Source organism: Carassius auratus, unplaced genomic scaffold (genome assembly GCF_003368295.1).
Source record: "Carassius auratus strain Wakin unplaced genomic scaffold, ASM336829v1 scaf_tig00046137, whole genome shotgun sequence".
NCBI classification, from domain to species: Eukaryota; Metazoa; Chordata; class Actinopteri; order Cypriniformes; family Cyprinidae; genus Carassius; species Carassius auratus.
This window is the reverse complement of record NW_020526961.1, coordinates 6526-30240: the sequence shown is the minus strand read 5'-3', so window position 1 is coordinate 30240 and position 23715 is coordinate 6526. Positions and strand designations below refer to the sequence as shown.

General features: G+C 37.2%; 1 protein-coding gene and 1 long non-coding RNA gene across 2 annotated transcripts; one reads left to right on the top strand and one right to left on the bottom strand.

Moving 5' to 3' along the window:
• Positions 1–1577: 1577 nt before the first annotated feature.
• On the bottom strand, positions 1578–19959 carry LOC113088353 (kelch-like protein 4). Its single transcript, XM_026255758.1, has 10 exons — positions 19738–19959; positions 14774–14941; positions 13493–13629; positions 13098–13294; positions 8459–8671; positions 8134–8320; positions 7766–7990; positions 4939–5101; positions 2885–3097; positions 1578–1900 (listed from the first exon to the last, which is right to left on the bottom strand). The coding sequence occupies exons 1-10, from the start codon at positions 19770–19772 to the stop codon at positions 1657–1659; spliced, it is 1782 nt and encodes a 593-aa protein (XP_026111543.1). The 5' UTR covers positions 19773–19959; the 3' UTR covers positions 1578–1656.
• On the top strand, positions 1908–2999 carry LOC113088354 (uncharacterized). The gene is made up of 3 exons (XR_003285940.1): positions 1908–2506; positions 2630–2717; positions 2863–2999. It is a non-coding gene; the product is annotated as an uncharacterized LOC113088354 (long non-coding RNA).
• Positions 19960–23715: the final 3756 nt, after the last annotated feature.

Genomic DNA, 23715 nt, shown 5'->3' with positions numbered 1-23715 from the left:
TTGGTTTTTTAGTGTGAAAGGGGCTAGAGGGGTCAGTAGAGGTGCCGTCGTTCGTTTAGAGCAAGAAGAGCAGTGGGGAGAGAACACATCCTTGGGGGGTGCCAGTGCTGATGGTGTGGCTGATAGACGTGAATTTCCCCAGTCTCACTAGCTGTTGCCTATCTGTCAGAAAGCTGGTGATCCATTGAAAGACAGAGCTAGGAACCGAGAGCTGGGTTAGTTTGGGCTGGAGGAGTGCTGGGATGGTTGTATTGAAAGCCAAACTGAAGTCCACAACAGGATCCTCACATAAGTCCCTGGTCGGTCTAGATCAGTGCTTCCCAAACCTGTCCTGGAGAGCCCTTCCTTCCTTCCCTTCCTTCCTCCCTTCCTTCCTTCCCCTTCCTTCCCTTCCTTTGTCCTAACACAACCTGACTCCACTCATCAGCTGCGTTAGTAGAGACAGTAAGAACTAAATTGGGTGGTGTTCTGATTAAAGAGACTAGATACAAAATGTGCAGGGCAGGGTGGCCTCCAGGACAGGTTTGGGATCATCATTCACAGACCTATTTGCTTAATAAGCTTCTTTAAAATGACTTCATGACCACACATGAACCACACATGTTTGAAGCAGGCAGGGACTTCACACAGCTTCAGTGATCTGTTGAAGAGCTGTGAAAAGATGGAGGCCAGAAAATCAGCACACCATCTGGGCCTGGTGCTTTCCTTTTCTTCTGTTTCCTGAAGGAGGGGGGTTGCTGGAGGTGTTAAAGGTTGTGTAGAGAGATGGTCAGAGGAAGTGTGGGGTGTGAGACCAGGAGTTTCAAATCTGCAGTGAAAGTGACGTGACATTCAGCCAAGTATGGTGACCCATACTCAGAATTTGTGCTCTGCATTTAACCCATCCGAAGTGCGCACACACAGAGCAGTAAACACACACACACACACTGTGAACACACACCCAGAGCAGTGGGCAGCAATTTATGCTGCGGTGCCCGGGGAGCAGTTGGGGGTTCAGTGCCTTGCTCAAGGGCACCTAAGTAGTGGTATTGAAGGTCATTCATAAAACTCATTCAGGTCTTCAGCAAGTCGTTAATTCACCTCACTGCTGGGGTATGGGGTTTTGTGCTTTGTGATATCTTTCCAGGTCTTTTGGGTTGTTTGCTGAAAACTGGTTTCCAAACTGGCCCAGAGTAAATTAAGCTATAATTTACAGTATGTACAGTGGAGTTGCTATATACATTATTTAACAGAGTATGTACAGAATATAAATAGGAGTGCAATGCAGGGTTGTATGTACATTATGAACAGCAGCAACGTAAGAACAGTGGTAATAAATACAGTTGGTGTGTAAAACAGTATTGTTAATGTATTCTAAGCAAAATATCAGTAGTGCACATTTATTTTTATATAAATAGTTTACTGTGCTTTGTACAGTAGCAATGTTAGATTATAGAACGTAATTATACTGTAATGTTGAACGGCTATATTCAAAGGTTAAATATTGGGGGGGGGGGGGGTCCTAGAGACTTCAGTCATAAAGATGCCATTAAACAAATAAAAAAGAATATACTGTCTTTTTCGACTCTACATTAATTTGAAGACTGAATTAATGCAATATAAAAGTGTATTTAAAAAAACTTTAATGTTAGGTGGGATTAATCACAAAATTTGTGATTAGCTAATTAAATGTTTTAATTGATTGACAGCACTAAAATGAATCAAAACCCCATGAGCAATTTTTCTAACCTCAGTCCATTCATTGTTTGGTGCATCATAGGACTCGACGCTGTTTAAGTAGGTCTGACCGTCATATCCTCCGACCGCATATAACCTGTCTCCCAGCAGACATACCCCCACTGCATCCCGGGGTACACTCAGAGATGACACTGTGGTCCATGTGTCTGTTTTTGGGTCATACCTGTAAATGCAGAACAGAACGTATGAGACACAGTGTGCTAGCACTTTCAATACAAGCTGATGAAACAAAATGAAAGATAATTGCATAGAGAGGTTAAACAGCAGCCAGTCTGTAATCTAGATGATGGAAGCTTTTGAAAGCACAAGGACTATGATTAACATCCCTAACAATCAAATCTATTGTGCTTTCAGCATGCACAGTATAATACCAGCGTAATGAGTTGAAGTTTCTGACCGCCGTTGTTCATTAATTAGGATGTCTTTTGTTATTTATGTATTCGTTTCAGTTATTATTCATTTAGCCTTTTCTCCCCAAGTACTTAAAGATAGTTGGTAACCTTATACTGGGAGACTTTTTGACAGAAATGAAAATACAGTAATATACAGGTATACTGCTTATAACCATAATCTTATTTTGAATTAAATTGTCAAGGTTAATTGTTGATACTCCTTGTTTACTCCACATTTAAATGTCTCTTGAGCAGCAAATCAGCATATTAGAATGATTTCTGAAGATCATGTGACACCGAAGACTGGAGTAATGAGAAAATGGAAATCGAGGGGTTATGACGTTATTGGCAGGCAACACAATGACACTCTGGACACGGTCCGTGTCAGCAAAATATATACAACTGTTCTAGTGGTTTTTGGATATTTTACTAAAAAATCTTACATATTGTACCTTTAAATGCAGCCTTGGTGAGTTTTAAATTTTAATTACAAACTTTAGGCTGTATTTCAGATCATCACCAGCAGGGAGCGTCTATCACCACTTTACGGAATTACTGTGGCTTCCTACAACATTCCTCAATCACAAGGTAACACTGATTTCACAGTGAAGTGTCCAAATTTGCAATTAAACATGCAAATTGTAATACTTTGTACCCATAGCTATGTGCCACAACTTGCAGTCTGCTTTGAGTGTTGTTGTCATTATCATTAGGTGTTGGATTTTCTTCACAGCTGCTGTGCCATGGCTGCTTACCTCTCCACACAATCAGAGAGACGTGAACAGTGGTTTGAAGCTGGTGCATCGTGTCCTCCGACAGCATACAAGAAACTGTTATATGTGGCCACGCCCACTCCTCCCCTCCTCTTTGACATGGGTGCACACATACTCCATTTATTAGTGTGGGGATCAAAACATTCCATCGATCGCAGACAGGAGCTTCCATCACGACCGCCGACAGCAAACAACCTGTAAATACCAAAAAAATTTACTCTAAAATATTTCATAATAAAATGAGATTTTTGAAAAGTTGGCTGTATACACCAGGGCCATTTTGATGATTAAAGTGGGCATGTGCCTTCGCTGAACTGACCATAAAACATTGTATGTGTATCTTTTAAGCCTTATTTTCAGCTAAAGTAACAAAAGTTTATAATACAATTTCTGCAGATTATATTGGTAATTTAAAATATGATGTAGAAACATTTTATTAAACAACATTTATTTGAGATAATTAAAGAAACTGTTTTCCCATTGGAATACATAGGACCTGTACTTGTCTTGTATACCCATTATTAAGACAAGAAAAGCTGGTAAGGACCATTGCCAGGATGGCTGCTGAGAGAACTATATTTGGCCAGCCCTGAATGAGTTTATATTCAATTATAGAGCACTAATCTCCTCCTGCATCTCCACAGGCACTCGTGTCACAAATGAACTTTTTTTGTTAAGAGCCATTATTGAAATTGAAACTGATAAAGTGACATTAGATCCAAATTTACCTTAATGTGCGATACTGATCTTATTGTGAACAATGCATCAGTTCATTTTACTTATTAACTTTGGGATCTTTAATCAAAGTGTCATGATGTGCTCTCTGATAACAAAGAGATCCTGTATCCACCACTCACATTTCATAAATTCATAAATAAGTCTCACTCAAATGTCACAATAACAACTTGTTTATAAAAATATATATAAAACCATTTAAACACACTCACAATAAGAACAGTGACAAATCTAACAAATTTCATTCAGCTTTTTTTTACTGATTATTTTTGTATTATTTACATTGCATTTAAACTACTCACTTTCCTTCCTGAAAAGAGAAATATACTGCTAAAATCAATTATTTGTGAAATGCTGCCTATTTTAAAAGTGGGTTTGCAGACTCCTGGAGGTCCAATATTTATTGCAAATACCTTATAAAATGTCTCAAAAATATTTCAAATGTTTTTCTAAAGATTTAGGACAAAATAAATAACTTATATTATCTGACTGGCTTTATAGGGCATGAAAACATCCTAGATTAATTGATCGGTCTGTATCACTTTGAGAAGTAGGACAGTGGCCTGCCTCTAAAGGTATCGTGAAGGGTTTGTTTGTGACCTTGATACAGAAATGCCCCATGAGTCATCAGTCAATGTTCAGCTAGATTCAAACCCAGCCTCCGTGTTCTTGGACAGAGCTAACAGCAGCTCGCCTGCCACTCAAGTGTCTTCATGTAAAAGACTCCAGAGGGTCTTTGGTCTCAGAGCCTATTAACTCGCATCTGGCTGTACAGGGTTACGCTGTATAATGGATCCAGTACCTAATTCAGACCTCATCATGAGGACGATCCATGGAGAAAAGTCAATCAGCCACAGCACACTGCACAAACTGCTGTTGATAGAGAAGTCTTTTTTTTTTTTTCTTAAAACTGAATAGAAATTTGAGATCTTTACATACTGCAATACAACAGATGTAATATACTGCAGTTTCTCTGAAAACCTGATTTTCACAATAGGATGTATTGAATTCTAGATTTTTCAGGTATTTTGTAAAGAACAGCAGTTTTCTCTGTATTTTTTGTTCTGCTTGGATTGGGTGGAGGTAAAGACTCATTTGCATATTCATAGTTTTGTGCATACTAAATGAGGAAAGGGTTTGGAGCGATTTTTCCACAGTGCACTCTGTCGAATTGCATTGTGCCTCTTTTGTACACTGATTCGGATAACGGCGTCTACTAAATACATAAATATAAATGTTTTAAAACTGTATCGTAACTCAAAAATGCTACAAAAGAAAATAAGACAAAATGAATTCCTTACTTTCCATTGAGAGCAGTGACCCCGACTGTGCTGCGTGGTGTGGACATACTGGCCACATAATTCCACTGCCTCGCCTGGGGGTCCCACCTTTCTACTGTGTTCAAATAGCTCCATCCGTCATGGCCTCCCACTGCATACATAGGCCCCTCCAGCACAGCAATTCCTTTCGAAACAAATAAATAAATAGAACAAATAAGACTGGGCTCAGCCCTTGGTGGTGCACACCATACATCAGACAAGCACTAAGTTCACTAGCAAGTGTCTGTCTTTGTCTTTGTGATGTAGAGAAACTGGCAAATGTCAACATTTTAATGGTAATCCCATGGAAGTTAATTTCAATGACTATCAAGAGCTTTTCCTTTTTAAGCAGTTACCAGTAGCTAAAGACATTCTTCTGGTGCGACCCGAAGGACCAAAGCCCTAAGACGCTGTGGTAAGCATTAAGTATTCATGGTGCATCTCGCTGCTCTCTTTACAGCAAAGGTCTCTCGTGTTTCTGTTATAAATCTCTGGCTGCCGCTTTTGGGGTCCTGATATATAAATTGTCTCTTGACTGACATTTTGGTTATGATATTGCAGTGCACTTTATAGGCCTCAATGAGCAACCTTTGAGTCTCAGTTTTATGGGATTATTGTACAGTGCATTTTCTCCTCTGAGTTTAAATTGCCTGCCATATTTTTTATATACATTTTTGTGTGCAGCTCAGATTTTAATAAAAGCATCAAGTCACTAAACCAGACTTTGTATGGTGGCGTTTTGACCAAATTATAGTAATATTTTTGGTATTTGGGCTTTGTATAAAAATTTGGATATTTGAGATAGTTTTCTGACAAACAAACAAACCTTTGAATCTCATAGATCACGTTTTGGTAAAAACTACTCAAGATACAATAGAATGACTTCATTTAAGGGTGCTTTCACATCTCTAGTTCGGTTCATTTGGTCCGAACCAAGGGCAAACATTTTTCAGCTTTTTTGGTTGCTTTTCACACCACACTGATCACTCTTGTCCGTACCAGTTGAAACGAACCAAAATGCAGTCACATGACAACATCTACATCACTCAATGGCCATGACGTATTTCCTAAACTGCTTTTCGATTGGTCAGAATTTACGTGCGGGAAAATTCCAACATAAGAGGAAAAGCCAGCAAACAACACGAAGACAACACGACTGTGCGGGCTGGTTTTGTCCCTGGCCATAATCTATTACATTGTTTGTATAAACCATGTATGCAAAAAAATAAATTTCTGTAATGAAGTGCGGATGCGGCTTGAAAACAATGTTCTAATGCACTGCAAACGGCGAGCGGGAATCGCTCCTAACTTCTGACCAAATTTCTACGAGGCTCCGCACCTCCTAACTACTCCAAGTTTGTCCACGAGCTGCCATGCTTAAGTTCAACTGTCAACAAACACTTCCCTTATCCCCTAATGCACAACGCAGCTGACTACGGCAGCTGGTTCAGTCCAAAAATGATCAGTACTTTTCGCAGTTGGGTCTGTTCGAGGTCGGATCACATTCTCACCACAAACGAACCTCAACAGAGTTTGTTTGAAAACGTACCGAGACCACCTCTTCAAGCAGGTCTCGGTACGCTTGTTTGGTCCACTTTTGGTGCGCACCCGAGTGCGATTGCTGCTTTCTCACCTGCCCAATCGAACCACACCAAAGGGGGAAACAAACTCTGGTACAATTCAACCGAACTAAATGAGGCAGGTGTGAAAGCACCCTAAAATGTGTTTTGCTGTGAAATGTAACTTCACTATCAAGTTTTATTATTCATCTTCTTCCTTTACTAATCCACTCCTCATACTAGTTTTGTCTTTGAAAACTGGACCAGAATAAATAAATAAATAAATAAATAAATAAATTTAAATCAGCTTTTAAGTAATCCACAAAGTAAAAAATCTCTCCCTAATGCACCACACTTTACACACAAATTAAGTTTCACACTGTGACTGACTGCTTTTGATAAACTGAGACAGTTGACATGACGCATTGTTAAATTTCTTCAGGCTGTAATCTGCAGGGGCGTCTAATCTGCTTTTCAGCGTCTTGCGCCATGAACCGTTTCTAAGAGTGTCAAGAGTCAAAATATTTCAAAACGCCTGCAGAGACGTCTCTGATTTGGTCCATTCTTCTCCGTCTAGCTATTGTTGAACAAAAACACATCATCTGTTAATATCAATGAAACTAATATTGTATTGTGCGTTATTATTAGTCGGGCAGACATGGCTTGGTTACCTAGAAAGTAAAGCCAATTAGACAAAAATGAATAAATATTCATTAACGAACCTTGCCCTTACTGTATAATAGAATAATTTTTCATCTTCACCAGTTGATTAGAAATGTTCCGTCTTCTAGGTGAACATGGCTTCTTTAATATTAATGAGCAAATCCTTATAAATTACAGCATACACACTGCCAATACAAATATGAGGTAGGGCAATTCTGTTTAGAAAAGTCATGTTTTTGACCTCTTTATAATGTCTTTAATTACATTAAAAACCTAATGATTACCAAATTATTAGTTAAAACATTCAGAATATATGAAATGTAGACATCATGAATGTTTAAATCAAGATCATTTTGAATGTATTCATATTTGAATGTTTATAAATTACTGATCTATTAATCTATGTAATTTAACTGGTAAGACTTTTAAATACATTGAGGTCTGGTGCTGCTGTAGATCAGTGTTTGTCACATTTATGCTGTGAAAGAAAGAAGCTAATTTAATTACTAAACATTACATTATATTAATTATTTATATATGTTGTGCAATGAGATTACACAAACATCTGAACCATTCATAAAACTCACCTAATCCATGTCTGTGCGTTGACATTGGTGGCATGGTGGACCACACTTTAGTGATTGGGTTGTAGCACTCCACCATGTTAGAGGTCTTGAGTCCATCCCTTCCTCCAACCACGTAGAGTTTGTTATCAATCACTGAAACCCCAAACTGAAGTCTTCGCCCATTCATGATGCCAACTTGGATCCATCGGTTTGTGCGAAGGTCATATTTCTCTATCGTCGTAGACCCTAAAAGTAGACAAAAGTTCAAGACTTTATTGTTAGTTAAAAAGTTGTATGCTGCTATGCTAATAGCTATTCTATTGTATAAAGTTTACATTTTTATGACAGTAAGAGGTATCGCTATAAGAAAACTATTGGGGGAAAAAAACCTTTAGAGGCGTCCATGCCTCCAACAGCATAGAGCGATCCAACAGTGGATTTCCGTGGTTTGGTTCTTGGGCTCTGTAGCATGGGACGGCGTTCTGGCAAAAGATGGTACTTCATGGCTTCCATCAGGAGCTTCTGGCATTCCAGGTCTTCTGAAAACATCTTATTGTTTTCCAGATCAGCAAGTAGCTGAATAAAATAAAATTAAATAGTGCATTAACACCAACAGAAGAAGGATTAAATATGAGGTCAGCAGAAAGTTTTTTGAGATCTACATTAAATTATAATTAAATGACCAAGAGTCTCATATGAATGCTATTGGCAAACCTGTGGTGGTAAAAGGGGAAGTCGAATATATGCCAGCAACACTCCCAGATCCCGTTGTCGGTGCTGCACATCATAGCGAACCCACATCATCAGGGCTTGGAAAATCGTTTCTTCATCTGGAACGTTGATGTCATCACTGGCCAAAAGCTTGACAATTTCCGTTGTGGGCAGCAAGAGGAACTCCTGATTCTGAATGACCTCTAGAAAGTTTTCCTGAAATATTAAGCCATTTTGTTTAGTTATTTTATAAATTTGTGTGTTGAAATGTAATGAGACATTAAAGAATACTCCACCCCAAAATGAAAATTGTCAATTAATCACTCACCCCCATGTCGTTCCAAACCCGTAAAAGCTCAAATGTAACGTTATGACATGACGAGAATACTTTTTATATTTTCATTTTTTTTACCGTCTTTTTGTGACCGTATCGCCATTTTGGAGAATATCCGCTGAATGCAAGCAGCTTACGCTCTTCTGTGTCAGCTGCACTGCACGAATGCGCCATTTTAGTTCAAATTAAAGCATAAACACACGTAGGAAACTTATCCCTGTCCCTGTTGACACAAAAGAGTGTAAGCTTCTTGCGTTCAGTGGATACTCTCCAAAATGGTACTACACTGATGTGGAGTGACACAGAGGAGACAAATTGTGGTATAAAGACGTTATTTTTGTTTTATTGCCATATAAAAAGTGTTCTTATCACTTCATAACATTACGGTTGGACCTCTGATGGAAGATGGAGTATTCTGATGATGTCTTTCATACTTTTCTGGACCTTGACAGTGTTATTTACTTGGCAGTCAATGGGACAGTCACAAGCCTCCCAGTTTTCATCCAAAATATCTTACATTTTGTTTCAAAGACGAACAAAGCTTTTACGGGTTTGTAAAGACATGTGGGGTAAGTTTTGACAACATTTTCATTTCCAAGTCCTAAAATTTATGTAAAAAGCCAAATATATATATATATATATATATATAATGTTATATTTTATTATTGTAAATGTATAAATGTATTCTTGTTGTGTCTAATGAAGCAATTTGGTTGTTGCAGAAACAACTAATGGTGATAATAGACAATCACAGTAACACTACAAGAAAAATCAAAGAAAAGAAAAATAGGTCTCGTTCTCCATTCATCTCAGTGCAATATAATGATCTGCTCTGATGCATCCACAAGGACATCTGAGGTTGCTCTCTGATAAAAGCGTTTTGCAAGGTTCAACTGCAAGGTAGCATGTGAAGAACATGCTGGAAATCTCTTTAACAAGTTTGTTCATTACTTATGGCACTTCTAGAGTTTTCCTTTGTGCATCAGAAGTAATTCCCATTGACTCTGTTGCAAATAAGGGCAGTAAACATCCTATTGATCATTAATCAGATCTAAACAGCAGCATCTTTGCTAAAGCCGTGCATGGGCTCTCTGGGCTTAGCTCAGACACACATAATTAAATGAGTATCATGCATTGATTTTCAACCCTCCTCAATATAGAATTAAACTCTACTTCTTCTGGTGATATTGATATAGATTCATTATTCGCAATTACAGTCACAAGCACCCTGGCAGTTAATTGGATACATTAATTCTGTTTTACTGCAAGCATTAATTTAGAAGCCTTTCTTGGGCATATATTTCAGGGGATGGCATTAAACCGAACAGCAAGTTAAAGGTCCTGCAGCAATATTAGTGTGAGATGAACACAGCTCTATAAGATCTAAATGTGTTAGATTGTAAGGGAGGATTTAATGGGTTGTGCCAAACCTAATGTATTCATGAGAAGTACAGTACTATGACCTAGAGCAGTGTTTGTGTTGTCAGACATTTATAGAAGCATTGCCTCATCTGACTTTTAATTTCAAAAGAAAATACCTAGACTTCTACATTTACATTTATTCATTTAGCAGACACTTTTATCCAAAGTGACTTACAAATGAGGACAGTGGAAGCAATCAAAAACAACAAAAAGAGCAATGATATATAAGTGCTATAACAAGTCTCAGTTAGGTTAACACAGTTCACGTAGCATGGGACATACATACACACACACATAATTGCATAATAAATGAAAAGAAAATAGAATACAAAAAGATTAGAAAGGTAGTTAGATTTTTTAAAGAATAGAATTAGAATAGTGAGTGTTAAAGTTAGAGGGTCAAATAAAGATGGAAGAGATGGGTTTTAAGCTGATTCTTAAAGATGGCTAAGGACTTGGATTGAGTTGGGCAGGTCGTTCCACCAGAAGGGAACATTTAATTTAAAAGTCCGTAAATGTGACTTTGTGCTTCTTTGGGATGGCGCAATCAAGCGACGTTCACTTGCAGAACGCAAGCTTCTAAAGGGGACATAAGTCTGAAGTAATAGATTTAGGTAAATGGGTGCAGAGCCAGTGGTAGTTTAATAGGCAAACATCAATGCGAGTAGCCATTGGAAGCCAGTGCAAATTGATAAACAGAGGTGTGACGTGTATTCTTTTTGGCTCATAAAAAATTTATCTTGCTGCCGTGTTCTGAATTAATTGTAAAGGTTTGATAGAATTGGCTGGAAGACCTGCCAAGAAGGCATTGCAATAGTCCAGCCTGGACAGAACAAGAGCTTGAACAAGGAGTTGTGCAGCATGTTCCCAAAGAAAGGGCTTGATCTTCTTGATGTTGAATAAAGCAAATCTGCAGGATTGGACAGTTTTATCAATGTGGTCTGAGAAAGTCAGCTGATCATCAATCATAACTCCAAGGCTTCTAGCTGTTTTTGAAGGAGTTATGGTCGAAGTGCCTAACTTGATGGTGAAATTGTGATGAAACGATGGGTTTGCTGGAATCACAAGCAGTTCTGTCTTGGCAAGGTTGAGTTGAAGGTGATGGTCCATCATCCAGGAAGAAATGTCTGTTAGACAAGCTGAGATGCGAATAGCTACCGTCGGATCATCAGGATGGAATGAGAGGTAGAGTTGAGTGTCATCAGCATAGCAGTGGTATGAAAAGCCATGTTTCTGAATGAAAGAACATTCAGAAACATGACTTCTAGCACGCTACAGGCCATTGATACCTTTAACTAAGTCTGCAGCGTCTCACGAAAGAAGAAAAACTAATGTAGGGTGAGACAGAAAGGAGGAAAAGCAAGTTCATCAAAATATACGTTTTAATCAGAACACCATGATGAGTGAAGCAGGAAGCTCTGTTAACTCTGCGTCCATTACCGAAGCGACCGAACAGGAAATTTTCCTGCTTGTGTCCTGTGATTAGATCAACCTCTCTGCTCTGGAAAGCCCTTTGTAAACAGCCTGTGCAGATGTCCTTCAGGAGATAACGGCTATCTTCCTAAGTTGTTTCCGCACTTGGCAGAGAAATGCCCATCAAGCAAATGTGTTCTGTGGATCCTTGGGCTCCTGAGAATACTTAATGTTTTGCCATTATTTAACCAATGCTACTCTTGCTATATTTCTCACACATCAAAGAGCTCTGCGCAACCTTTTAAGCTGACCACATGCTGAGATACAAAATGTCACATCAAGTCATTTTATGCTTGGAGTTCTTTGTCAGACTAGGCTTTAAAACTTGTGGTATCTTCTGCTTTTTTAATATGCAGGGGAACAGTTGATTGTGTTAGTTTTTTATGATAGTTCACTACAAAATGAATGTTCTGTCATTCTTTACTAATCTAATATTGTTTAAAACAATTATACATTTACAATAGTTGATAGAACACAAAAGATAATATGAAGAATTGTTATGCTGATATCCATCAATGAAGGTAAATGAAAAAAGCAGTAGTCATCCTTGAAAAAAGTCAAAAAGGTTTCTAAAAGCAGTCCTTATGTCTCATGAAATACATGCTAAATACTCTGAAGTCATATATATTTCAGTCTGCAATTTACTCACAGTTACAGACTAAATTACATGCACGTGTATATATATATATATATATATATATATATAGGTAGGTATAAGCTAGGTAAATTATAATTGCCATCTACATTATATATTGAAGTATGTGGAAATATTATATATTACAAATGCAACAGTTCATTACAATACATCTTTCTACAATTAAGGTAAGAGGATGTTTACAATTTTGCTTAAAATGATGCTTCTTTATTGTCAGCATTATTGGTTTTTGTATCAAAAGTGATGATCTCATACTATGATTATTCCCAGTCTAGCTGTTATCTCTGTAAACCTTTAATATTAGATATCAACATACTAAAACCCAGTGAGACTGACAATAAACAAGCATAATTTTAAATGCCTCCGAGTGTTACAAAATTAGTCAAAACAACAATAGCAACAGCAATATAAACAAAGCAAATATTAAAACAATGCCAGCGCATAATTTGTTCAGGACAGATTGCATGCTGGGAACATTGCCAGTGTAGTACTGTAGACATTACACTAGTTAATCTGTAAATATACAAGAGATTACTGTAATGCAGACACAGATTATCATTAGGATTCTACAACGCCAAGCTGCTACATCATGATCATTCAACTCCCATGAGATTGCAGTATACAGGCATCTTTTAATTGTAATTCCAGAATTACTACAGTGCAAATTACCATGAAAGGTCAGCAACTTGCAGTCAGGACAAATGTTAACACTGTGTTTGGATAATTTATAATAAGCTACTTTGTATGCCAGGTCCTACCACAGTGTAGTTGTGAGCCACGTTCAAAAGATCCATGCATCCCTGAGCGTCAGCAAACGAACGGATCCCCAGGCAGTTGGAAGGGTGCAGTTGTTTCATCAGAAAGTTACAGCAGACCTGAATAACTTGTGAGAGCTGGAGGAGACAAGCAGCAGCTAACAGACTTTCAATTGTGTCCTCTTTTAGCTCCAGGACTCCTGAACATTTGGAGAAAAGAGCAAAATACGCAAGAAACTTCAGAATCATTCCAGGACCATTTTGTTTAAAGTGTAGGTTTGGGGTTTGTAAATTAATGTTTTGCCCACTGGCATTGACCAAAAGCTTATTTGTGGATGTGACACTTCTGCTATGAACAGCACATTTAAATATTCCTCAAGCTGAATGCAGATACTCACCAGTATATGCAAAATGAACCAGTGCTCGCAACGCCTCAGGATCTACACCCTCCATTTTAATTTCCTCTTGTTTTGCCTCCCTGACGTCATTGGTGAACATGGCAGCAAAGTAGTCTGAAACTGCGCTCAGGACAAGTCTGCAAATAATTGTGCAAATAGTTTATATGCGACTGCATACTTCAAGATCAGCTCAAACAACTTCTCGAGAGCAGTCTTCGTAGAAAATTCCTCCCTACAAAAAGATTTATCTCAGCGCAGCTATTTTCACCAGGTTGTTTCATGCAGCTCTGGGATGATGTTGATTGAGCTCAGTGTCAAACTGGGACACGCAGCAGAGATTTGGCTACAGAGAATTTTCCAACAGAATAGCATCAAAACGCTCGGCGGCTGAGAGATTTCTTTAAATAAACACTCTTTTAGAGTCCTTAAGGAAAGTTCAACACACTCCGTAGTTTGAAATGCAGCGTGCAGCACAGTTTTGACACTTCTTGAATCTGCCATCTGCATTTCTTTCCTTAAAGGAACAGTACACACAAAGTGAAAATTCTGCAATTTTTGTTGCTCCAAACCCAAATACTTTTTTTGATGTTTGAACAATGTGCTCACCACTGTATTTCACGAAATTTCAATGAACTGGCCTTGATCTTTCAAACTTCAAAACTTCAAATGAACATGGTCCTTGTGTGCTATATTCCTAGTTTTCTGAAGCCGTACTATTGTGTGAGATACAGTAATGACCAAAAATCATTCATTCTCTTTAACTATACAGTGAAACTCCACTCCACAGCCAAAACTTTCATAATATAAAAAAATACAAAAAGACACAATTTATCTGATTAACAGATTTAATTAGACCGACCAATAGAGCACATTAAATATGGAAGCTCAACCATTGCTTGATTTGTTAGAACTGATGAGGTTTTGTTTGTGTTTTGAAGAATGACACATTTTTCATTTTTGTTTCTCACAGAAAACCTAAGACGTAACTTCCGAAGACTTTTCATGACTTCAAAAGACTATAGCACATGAATCATAAGCAAGACTTTAAGCTCCAGTCCATATTTATTGTTGTCATATATAAGCTTTAATACTAGCATTTAGTTTTAAGTACATGTCTAATAGTTTGATTTTGTCTAAGAATGATAAATGTCTCTTTTAAATTGATTTCTGGAGAAGTACTGAAGCATTTTAAGCACGTTCCCTTCTGCCCTGTTGATCTGTCTGTTTTGCAGTATAAGTAGGACGTTTGAAAGTAAGATGATCGATTCAGTGGAGACTCACCTGTGTGCAGGGATCTTGTGGTCTCCAGCTATCAAAAGTACATCACACAGCTGCTTGTGCTGAAGATAGGTCTCCATCTTTCGAAAGGTCTGTTCCGCATGGTTTGTGGCCTGGAAAAACTCATCGGAGCAGTTGGAGCTCATCCTAGAGAAACTGCTCAAAGCCAACCTGTGGGAAAGAAGAGGAAGAGCGGAGTTGAGCTGGGACGCTTCTGTCAGTTTGATATGACTATTTGATCTCTGTGGGTGATGGGGGACCTTAACTAACATCTGCACAAGCTGCTGTGTCCACCTGTGACTTTATCTTTTATTTTTCCCTCAATTAACTCGTCAGGTCACAGACATGTGTGTTTCAAACTGTGGTGTTTATACAACATTATTCTAAATCTAATAGAGATAGGTCACCTAAAATCTATTCTGTAATTGAATTGCCTCATATCATTCCAAACCTGTATGAACTCCTTACTTTGGTCCACAATGGGTGATACATTGGACTCTCTTAAAACATTTGTTTTCAGCACGAGAAAGAATAGCTTACAGTTGGAAATTGATGAAAGTGAGGAAATAATGAGAGAATTTAAATGTTTAGTGAACTGTCCTTAAATCATTTGTGTACCTATTCCTGAAATATGTTTATTGCAAAGGTTTTTATTATTTGGACATACAGAGTTAATGAGTCATTTTACTGTCTCCTATAGCGGCGCTTTAGTTGTTTCACCCATGACAGATTAAACAGGCAAGGCTTTCTAATATAAATTTGTAATATTATTCAGAAAAGCGGTTAGCTTGAGCAAACTTAATAAATATAGCATGAACAATTTTGTGCTATTTTACATTAGTTTCCTCTGCCAATTTTAGGAAAACGACTTAGTAACATGAATGCTGTTTATGTCATAATGAAAATAACACATTTATAGCCTTTGTAAACAATGATAGTGATGCAAGAAGTACAGTAAAATCTGCTCTATCACGGTTACTTTCACAGTTTTATACTGTATGATGGCTTGATCCAATTTAAGGAGTTTGCACCCACAAAAACAAGCTCTGCCAAAGACTGTCACCATGTTGTCTGATGCATATATTGTGCAGAAGTAATAAAAACACTTTTTTATCTCCCAAATGGACATTAGTTATTCTGTGTATGTCTTCCTTCACACTTGTTTAGAGCTAAAATTGAAACCATTAGAACTAAACTCCGTAAATAAGTGGATTGAAAGCCAGAGTTTTCCAATGGGGCAGATTACCATTTGCACAAACTTCGCTGTTTTTCTTTATTTCTTTATTTATCTTTTGGAAGCAAAGGACTTTGTGGGGATCTGGTCTCTTCATAGAGCCTTGATAATGTAAATTCTGAGCTGCTCTCCCTGCAGACCGCTAGATTACAAGGCATTGTGCTGCATCTGAATAATCCCTCTGACTCGCAGCAAACAATCTAAACCCTTTATTTTGCTGTCCTTCACGGAACAAATCCATGGCTGACATTTAACCCGTCCACAACACTGTTTAAGAAGTCTAACTGCCGCAGGGACCTACAGTAGAGCTGTGCATTTTCATTACTTGTCTGTAATATATGCCATAGAGAAGGGCGTGTAAAAAAAAAAAATAACTCTGTAATTATGGTTTGCTTTGAATTACTGGTTATATTAACTGCCATCAACAAAGATTTGCATAACAAAAAGAAAGCATGATCATTATGATATTTTTAATATCTGCACGTCTTATTGTCCTCTTCATCTTTTAAAAATAGATGCAAAACCATAAAGTTGAGAATGAATATTTGGCACCTGATAAAACGCTATGATCTCGTAAAAGTTTTAATTACTGAGTAAATCCTCAGTGCTCACTGTGGCTCTGTCCTTAGGGAGACACATAAAGCAGAATTTTTCCCTTGTGTCCTCGACTTTAAAGGCAGATATTTTCCATCATATGAGCTAGTTTTTTAAGCATACTGCCATATAAATCACATTAATTCCCAAGTACATTCTTCTACACTCTCTCTTTACAGCAGAATACATTTGATAAGTAGTCAGTTGGCGCATTTAATATGATGGAGCTGGCTTGACGTGAATTGACTAGATGAGCAAGGTGACTCTCATACAGAATACATTATCTTTATCTCTCTGGTCAGCTGTCAGGGGTTGGTGATAGCACTTATAGTTACAAGCGGAGGGGGGTTGACTTCTAAACACTTAAAATTGTTCTGGGGTTGCCATATGCAAAGCCAAACCATCACAATAGTCCCCAAGGAATCCACACCACTTCAGTCCATCAGTTAATGTCTTGTGAAGTGAAAAGGTGAATGGTTGAACACACCACTGAAAAAAAAACATTTGCAAATATTCAGATTAAATATATTTCATTTTTCCCTCTATGTGGTGTTTTTTGGTTATTGGTTTTAAATCTAGTGACTGATGATGCACAAGACAAACAACGGTTGAAGACGACATTAAATTTACATTATGCCGACTTGTTTTGGTGAAATAAAAGGGACACATTTGCAGCTGCAAGACATTTAGACATGAATAAAAATCTGTTTCGATTGTGTGGACAGCAACGGCTACCAGTCCCAGACTCCTCCTGGTCATTATAAGGTTGTTTTTTATGTAAATAGATTGGTAATTTATCTCACTGACATTATAAATACATTTTGGCACGGAGCTGGGTGTACTGAATAAGAAATAAGCCAACATAAGAGGTGCTGTAAAACCTAGATACATTACTTTTGCTCAAAGGAATGCTGAGAGGACTTTTATGTCTTCCACTATCAGAGAACCAAATTGCTTCTGTAACACTTTCTGAAAGGTTGTAAATTTACTGAAAATGTTTTCTTTCTACCTGTGAAATTGGCTTTTATATAAAGGGTTTTTATGAGCCACTGTGTACCTGAAACATGATGTAAAGCAACTAAAAAAAAAAATGTAACCCCTGAATAATACATAACAAGGGTTTCCTACATATCTATGTGTTAATCGTAAAATCACATTGCTGCAATAAATTTATGAAGTTCTATTATTAGTTGTTTTGATATGTTTATCTATTTCCTTTTATCTATTTTATTTGTTGTTGTTAATACACAGGTTTGAGTACTACATCTGGCTAAATAAATCTTTGTAACATTATGCACTATGAACAGGAAGAATAAACAGCTCAACATTGAAACTGCTGTGTGAAATATTTCATACTCGGAGGACTTTTATAGAAATCTATTTATTCTGTTATCTGGTGCATTACATAAGCCATCATATCTCCATATCAGTACAGCATCTGAGCAGTTGTTGAACTTGAGCTGTATCACTCTATTCACCCAGATCAATAACAAGTGGGCAGTTGTTGCAGTTACCTGAGCATTTCTTGACAAGAGACTGCCAACAGGCTCTTCAAACGCTATTTCAAGAGCCTGACACAGAGAGCATGTTATATGTGGAGCACTGCAAAGTGCTTAACCAGACTTTATGCATCATTCCCTTTCTCTCCAAAACAGATACTTATCATTATCAGTACATCAGCTTCAAATATTTTTTGATTTAAAATTGCTATTTGATAAAAGTGCACTAGCTCTGTATGTTACGTGTTTCAATACAATCAACAAAATCAGCATTAAAACATTTATATTCAGGTTTTCTCAATTTCAGTGGTGCAGATCAATCAAATATGAATAGGAACTGCTAAAGCAGGTATAAAGGATTTTTCAAGGATATTATAATAAAATATGTATCAGCATCATTGCTCACATGCGTTCTGCGCATGTATTTGGTTGACCTTTCAAGAAATAGCTGCTAGCTTGCAAACATACTGAAGCAGCCCTAAGCGATTTTATTTGGCAGGGTCTTATTCCTCATAGAACAGCATGTCAATGCCGCTTTCTCGATTCCTGAAGCATGCTTTGTTATTCAGTGATGCAAAGTGCACACATTATGTTGAAACTGCACAACAGTGCTTCCCCGCTTAAACCAGAATAACTGATCCAGTTATGCGTGTCTGTAGGGTTTTTGTCAACTTTGCTTGCCTTTCTCCAAAATGTCATGGAACATGTCCATTGTTCAAGTAAACAAATCTGCTGTTGAGTCTAATCTAATTATTGTCTATATTTAAAATGCTACAACCATAAACAGCACCATCCAGATGCTGAGACAAAATAGTATGCTCAAAAATCCTAGGCCAATGTCCCCAAGTCTCTTTATTTTCTGACCTTAAATGCCTTGACTATCTATTAAAGCACCAGGCGTATCTATAATTATTCAGTTCATAGTTGAATGTAAAATCCTAATAATATGCCTTGCGTGTCTGACAGATAATTCCATAATAATAAACTAAGTGAAGATGGATGAACCTCACTTCTAAAACAGGATTACAGCTATCTGTGCTCACTCAAAGCCATGATCATCTTTATCGCCCAGGAAGCTTAACTTGGGCTTCCTTCCTCCAGAAATTTCACCCACTGTCCTGTAGTCTACTGACTACAGTGGGGCCTCAACCTCATTTCTATGATGGATCTTTATTCATGTAAGCCCCAGGATTTGTGCTGAAGGGACTATTTTCTTTCTGCTCAGTTGCTCGTTTCCAACAATCAAACCGCATGTTTGTATGAGAGATAAATATCCAGCCATCAGCATTCAGAAAGTGTTGCTTGAATCATTTATCAAAATGGGCATAAATAAACTGAGTATGGGTATAAAAAAAATTGCCTTAAATATATTTTTAAGGGATTTTTACACTTGGAATTTGAATTGGAATAAAAGGAAAAGAAATACACTGAATATAAAATAAACAAACAAATAATGTTACTCTGAGTGGGGGTTTAATCTTGCGAGCGAGCTGCTGCTGAAACGGTGCACGATCCACGTTGCCTTAAACATGAGATGTGCTTCATATTAAGCGCTTTGAACTGAATCAAACCATGCGACTGGCCCTCCTGTTAGATGAGTGTTTAACCTCTAAGTTTACATCTTATGGTTGTACACTTACCTGTAAATGTTTGAAATTGACGCGAGTATTTTCATTTTGCATAAAAGCTCATCCTGACAGCGAATCTCCGTTTAACTTCGCAAACCTCAACGCAGGTGCGTTGGCGGCGGCACGCGCATGCGCGTCAAGTGGGGCTCGGTAAAACACGATCTCAATAAAAGTAACATATTTTGCATCCCAGTGGGTAAGCGTATCAATTATCTTCCCCAGTTAACAACAGCACCATTAACTGCAGTGTTGCGGTGTTGCGATACTGACAGACTTTCTATTTCAAGTGAAATATTTAACTTTGCTGAACTGTGACAAAACTTCATTTTGTTTTACTTGCACCCCCTAATTCTAAGAAATGTTCTTTCACACTGGTCCATACAGTGAGGATAAATGTATAAAATGTAATAAATAGAAATGCTCATCTGGCATGATGTACAGTCATGACGGCCATTGCAAAATAAATCCATGAAAGTGTTACCTGATGGGCTTTATTTTGCTATAATGATCAGCTTCCCTGACTTTCCTAAGTTATACATAAAACACTGACAGAAACATCACAGGGTTGCAGCCAGATTGTATAGGCTTCTTATAATTTTGTTGTAATGACCCTATCCACATTTGTTGCTGTTAGCCATCCAAAACTTTTCAACAAGAAAAGCTATAGTTTAGGCCTATTGAACAGTTTTAGCCCTTTGTGACTGTGAACACATAAAATGACTGCTGCTGCTAGCAATCAAATAATGTATTGCCTCAACGTGCCTACCTACAGTGTTTATGAACTCCACTTGTCAAAAAGTCTACTCCTGTCAGCATTCTTTCACCCCAGACTGAATAGATCAGAGGTGTGGCTGGTTCCTTCCCCAAAGTTAATGCCTGTATTGTATGCTGAAGTGAGCAAGGATGTATCGATTGATTTACTGACTGGACTTTTCTTTAGACTGTGGCTTTATACATTTAAAGAAGCGGGTAATGCCAAAAGCAGGTGTTTTTTTTTACATGTTGATTCTACATGTTGACTGAGCTTTAATAGGCATTAATATTCCCACACCCATTCAGTATCAAAACAGTGTCAACTGATGATGCATTGCATTTTAAGATAAAGGTTAATTGCCTGAAATTGGCTTTTAATAATCCACATTCTGTGAACAACTTCTGTGAATGTATTATTAATGAGACGACAACAAAAACATTATGAGCAGCAATACAGATCATACATCTTCAGAGCCTTTAATTAGATTGTATTGAATAAACATATCTCTTGCGGAAACAGTTGAAGCACAATTGCCTAGTGTATCGATATGTCTTAATATTCAGTGTTATTACCCTCTCCATGTTGTAGTTAAAACATGGTGAATTGCATTAAAGACATTTTACTTTGCTCCTTGTAGGGTACTGTTCCCAAAAACGCAGTAGGCGTACATGCCGGTACATTTTTTGCTTTCAGGGTTTTTTCTCTTTTCTATCTACCATGCAAGACCATTTTAGCTTCTTCAGAACAAAGATAAAGTTACAATGGATGTTTGTAAATGTAACCATGCACAGTTTTTCAGAAGCTGAACAGGTGCAAAGATGAAAGCATTTTTTTTTTTTTCAGAGTGCAATAGAACCTCCAGGTCAGACCACTTCTTATTATCATAAGTATTGCACTCTTTTCTTTATCTTCAGACTATACTGCCCTTCAGTGTGCAGTGTCTCATCACAATTGCCGACTATCTGCAAGGCATATAAAAACTGTGCAGAACCTGTCTAAATTCCAGTACGCTTCAGTGCTGTATTCTTAACCTCAAAGGAAAAGCTGCAATTAAAATAGACACCATGCGTGAATCAGTTGTGTTGTAAAATGAATCTGTTTCCCCCATCATATTCAGTAAGAAAAATGAAGCCAGGTGTTTGCTAAGTGTGCATTTTTTTATATCCTATTCCCAGCAGATGCAAATTATGAATGTCTACCAATTATGCTGAGGCTAATAGACATGTTGAGAAGCTGAATTATAATTTGATTGAATGCGGAACACTCAGCAGTGTTAGGATAATTTATTGCCTGGCTTAAATGTATTGATCTCAAATGACAACAAATCCTGAATTATCAATAATTATGCTAATAGCTGCATTTCATAAGACAAACAATATTCTACTGCAGAAATAAGGATGTGAGTGACACTTTTTAAATGCATACTATACACAACTATATACAAATACATTGTATATGCATTATAGCAGTTCAGACATTATATAGACTATAGATAAACTGTAAAACAGACTGTTTTGTTTATTCATGGTATTCATGTAAATGTTATATGAAACTAATTATAAAGTCTAATAAGATTTCTGCCCAATTGGAATAACTGTCCGTTGCCGTCTTGAACTATACTCAGATTAATGCATTAGCTGTGCAGGCACCCTTTGAAAAGAAGACATTTTCTCAATGTTCTGTTTTGTGTGTGTGTGTGTGTGTGATGCTTTCTTTTGAACACATAAAAACTTAATTCAGTGATTAATCAGTAAGCCACAAGCTTTAAAACAAAATCATAATTTATAAAGACTGTAAGGCAATCTTTTGAAATGCCAGTTTGAATGCAATGTTTGCTAGAAATGGCATTCAGCAGATATTTGCTCCATATCTTTAAACATCAGTGATTTTAATACTTCAAACTGACTAGGATTTCTGTGCAATTATTTCATGCACAGCACATTCAACAGTGAACTCGTTTCTTGCATATTTTTCTCCCTCTCATACATTTCCATTTCCGTAACTGGACAATGTCTCTTAACCTGTCAATGCTTTATGAAGACACTATAAATCTCTCCCTGAAATGAAGCTCTCATCCTAGGACAAGATGGTGTCATTATTTTCCAAGGCAATTGAAAGGAAATTGAGATATTATTCAACGTAACGGCTGCTGACTCAAGTCTCTGCTGTTTCCTTATTAAAGGGCCAGGGCCAAGATTGCTCTTATAGATAGTGTTTCATCAAAGGAAAGGGATGGTCTTTTTTTACAAGGGCTGCTCAGCTAGCAATGCAAAGAATATTTTTTTTCAGAATGTATTTTTCTGATGAGACATAAGGCTTTTGATATCTTAAAATTGTTCAAATAGTATGTAGTCCAGGTAAATACAGAAGTGCATATGCATTTTTTTAAAGACTTCTATATACACTAAATCATTATGATACATATTATTAAGAACTATAAAAATTATAATCTTAATGTATTTAAATATTTATTATAATCTAAAACAAAATACTTTCAACACTTATGCATAACATTTATTATGGCTTCTCTGTACACAACTATGGAAACTGCAAGGATTTCCAAAAAATCCTTCAGCAAAATTACTTCCAGCAAGTACTTACAGTGAGCTTTGGCAGTACTCCTTTCAACCTTTCAATGGATTTCATAAAATAATTTCAGTGAATTCAAGACAATGCATTCAAAACTTAAATGCATTATGTATTTCATGCAATGTATTTAATTAAACATGTAATCATGTCTGCCATGCAACATGTGGCCATCTTCTTTGATACAGAGATGTATAAGTATTAGTCCAGTTAAAAATACCAAAAGATGATTCTCTACTAATTTTATTGCTGTTATTTTATCATTATGGAACTAACCAATCATGTGATATGTCCAGTTTGTGATATTTTCATTAGAATGTTTGATATGAACTTTAATTTGTACATAACAGTGTTGTAGTTTTAGTTGAACACCCGCGACCCTTTGCAAGCCAGCAGGCTGTCAGCTTGTCAGAATAGTTGAAGAAATGCTAACACAGATCACAAACATGGCCCTAAGCCCTTTATGTAGGACACCAGACATTTCTCTCTCTCTGCTTGGCCATTTGATAAATTCAGAAGCAGATGTTTCACAGAAATATGAATTTACTCAAAATGATCATCTATTATAGTAAATGGGCCTAGTTTAAAAGCCCAGCTAGAGATTCTACATGTTAGATTTAGTACTGGTTTGAGTGCATGTTGAACTAGAG

What these genes read in the sequence shown, in the direction of transcription:
- LOC113088353 (XM_026255758.1), bottom strand. Translation starts at nt 19,772, where the DNA reads ATGAAAATACTCGCGTCAATTTCAAACATTTACAG. An exon ending in TTCCCCTTTTACCACCACAG is followed by an intron (nt 8,321 to 8,458) that starts GTTTGCCAATAG and finishes TATTTTATTCAG; the next exon opens with CTACTTGCTGATCTGGAAAA. An exon ending in GTCACTGCTCTCAATGGAAA is followed by an intron (nt 3,098 to 4,938) that starts GTAAGGAATTCA and finishes TGGTATTTACAG; the next exon opens with GTTGTTTGCTGTCGGCGGTC.